Source organism: Mytilus trossulus, chromosome 1 (genome assembly GCF_036588685.1).
Source record: "Mytilus trossulus isolate FHL-02 chromosome 1, PNRI_Mtr1.1.1.hap1, whole genome shotgun sequence".
NCBI lineage: Eukaryota > Metazoa > Mollusca > Bivalvia > Mytilida > Mytilidae > Mytilus > Mytilus trossulus.
Window position 1 is genome coordinate 24,322,418 of NC_086373.1, and position 2,640 is coordinate 24,325,057.

General features: G+C 32.3%; 1 protein-coding gene across 1 annotated transcript; it reads left to right on the top strand.

Annotated features, from left to right (window-relative positions):
- The first annotated feature begins 270 nt into the window (after positions 1-270).
- Positions 271-1,911, top strand: LOC134706206 (uncharacterized). The gene has a single exon (XM_063564984.1). The coding sequence runs from the start codon at positions 271-273 to the stop codon at positions 1,909-1,911; it is 1,641 nt and encodes a 546-aa protein (XP_063421054.1).
- Positions 1,912-2,640: the final 729 nt, after the last annotated feature.

Here is a 2,640-nt window from a genome sequence, read left to right on the forward strand (position 1 = left end):
CAAACATATTCTATATAATATAAATGTAATTTCATGGTAAGTATATTTAACCAAATTCATATAAAAACAAAACCCTAGTTTACATTGTATCAAGTAAGTAAGCATGTATATCATATCTGATCATTTATCTAATTATCAATAGAAATGTGTCATATTAAAATAAAACTATATCAGTAATAAACTAAGGTAAATGTTATGTAGAGTCATGTGAATATAAATAAGATAAACAATGTTGTAGTTTGCTTTAAATTAGAAAATTAACAATCCAAAATGGCCCAAAATCTTGCTGTCTGCGAATTTTGTGATTTATCTATTAAAACAACTGCATGGAAGTGCATAAACTGTGATTTAATTCTGTGTGAAAATTGTAAGACAAAAAGACATTCTAAAATCAAAGGATCTGAGGAGCATAGTGTTATTATGTTAAAACAGATGGGAACATTGGAAGCAAAAGATAGTGTTCGAAAGTTAGAACTAGCAAATATCATATGCTCTTCGCATAAAGAAGAGAAATGTACTGCATATTGTAAAAGTTGTTCCAAGAAATTGTGTACTTTTTGTGCTGTTGAAGAAAACCACATTGGTCATCAAATTTTGAATTTTGAGACTTTTTATAAAGAAAAAGTATCTGAACTTACCAGTTTGAATAATAAAATGAAAGAGGATTTACCGTTTTTTATTAAAAACATGAACAAAATGGAAAAAATTTGTCAGGAAGGAAATGACAATTATAACAAAGCAAAGCAGCAAATAATTCAACGAGAGAAAGATATTAAAGAAAAAGCTACCCAGGACGCAGAAGTGCTCTCTCGTGAACTTGATATTTTGTTGAAACCTCAGAATGAAACTTTCAACCAAACAAAGGAAACTTTACAGAAAAATGTTGATTACTTGGAGGAGACAACAGCCATAATAGATAAAATGCTCCTCTCAAATGATGTTAAACAAGTCCTCGACACATCGTTTTTGATAGAAAAAGAATTGCCTTCAAAGAATATTAAAGCTTTAGATGTGTCTCTAAAATCTCCGGTTGACTTGATTGCTCCAGTGATATCTATTAGATTTGGATCATTGGTAATGCCAAGACTAGCTATTTTACAAAGTGTTCAGACTCCATTGCAAAGACTCAAATGCTTGGAAAGCTTTCATGATGGAACATACATATCAATATTAAGTCCTCCTAGTATAAGAGATACACATACGTCTTTACAGTACTTTGAAATAAAGGGCTCAAACTATGTCGAAATATGTAAAAGTGATTTGGAATTCAAAGCTTTTGGCATGGAAATTACTGAGAACAATACAATTTTACTTTTATGTATTGATGAAATATTGTCTCGATTTGAAAGTAATGAAATGGTGACCTTTTTCAAATATTCAACCGGAAGAACGAGAAAGAAATTTACAAGTATTTGTACACTTGCTAAAGGAACAGTACTACTAGGGTATTCTAATAAAGCAACCTACATGCCTAAATATAATGGTGTCGTATTGCTTAAGGATACAGGCGAATCAACGAGGAGTTTTCAATTTAACTCAAATTACTGGGCCGACAAGATTGCAGCAAGTAAACATGGTACATATATTATATCACATCAAAGTTACAGAAAAACAGTTAAAAGACTAAGCTCCACCTTTCAATCAACGTGGACTTACACTGGACATAGCAGTTTTATCTCAAGCATCGAATTTAAACCAATTGACATTGCAGTTTCTGCTTCAGGACTTATTTATGTGACAGATGCTAGCACAAGTTCTATTCATGTTCTTACATCAGACGGTGACTTTGTTGCAAACTATGGTAAAGAACATGGTATTATTGATCCTGAAGTTCTCCATATTAATAAAGAAGGGCAATTGGTTATATGGTGTAAAGATGGCACAATACATGTGGCTGATATATCCTCATAAATATTTACTAGTATATAACATTTTCTGTAGCAGGGGATGGGGTTGAGGATCTTTACTTTTTAGCATAACACATATTCTTTGAATCATTTGTTTTGTGAAAAATTGTCATTAAAGGACAATAACCCCTTAAGGGGTCAATTGACAATTTTGGTCATATTAACTTATTTGTAGATCTTACTTTGCTGATCATTTTTGCTGTTTACAGTTTATCTTTATCTATAATAATATTCAAGATAATGACCAAAAACTGCAAAATTTCCTTAAAATTACCAATTAAGTGGCAGCAACCCAACAATGGGTTGTTTTATTCATCTGAAAATTTAAGGGCTAATAGATCTTGACCTAATGAACATTTTACCTCAGTCAGATTTGCTCTAAATGCTTTCATTTTGAGATATAAGCCAAAAACTGCATTTGACCAATATGTTCTATTTTTAGCAATGGCGACCATGTTTGTTGATAGATCAAAACTTCGGATACAATTTATAAACTAGATACCCTAAGGAACATTCAGTTGAAGTTTGGAAGTATTTGGCCTAGTAGTTTCAAAGGAGAAGATTCTTGAAATAGTTTATGACGACGGACGACGACGGACGCCAAGTGATGGCATAAGCTCACTTGGCACTTCGGGCCAGGTGAGCTAAAAATGTGGAAAGGGACAGTATACTTTATTGTTCGGTGTGAGCCAAGGCTACGTGTTGTAGACCATACTTTGCAATATAATGGTTT

Coding starts and splice junctions, on each gene's coding strand:
- LOC134706206 (XM_063564984.1), top strand. CDS start 271: ATGGCCCAAAATCTTGCTGTCTGCGAATTTTGTGATTTATCTATTAAA.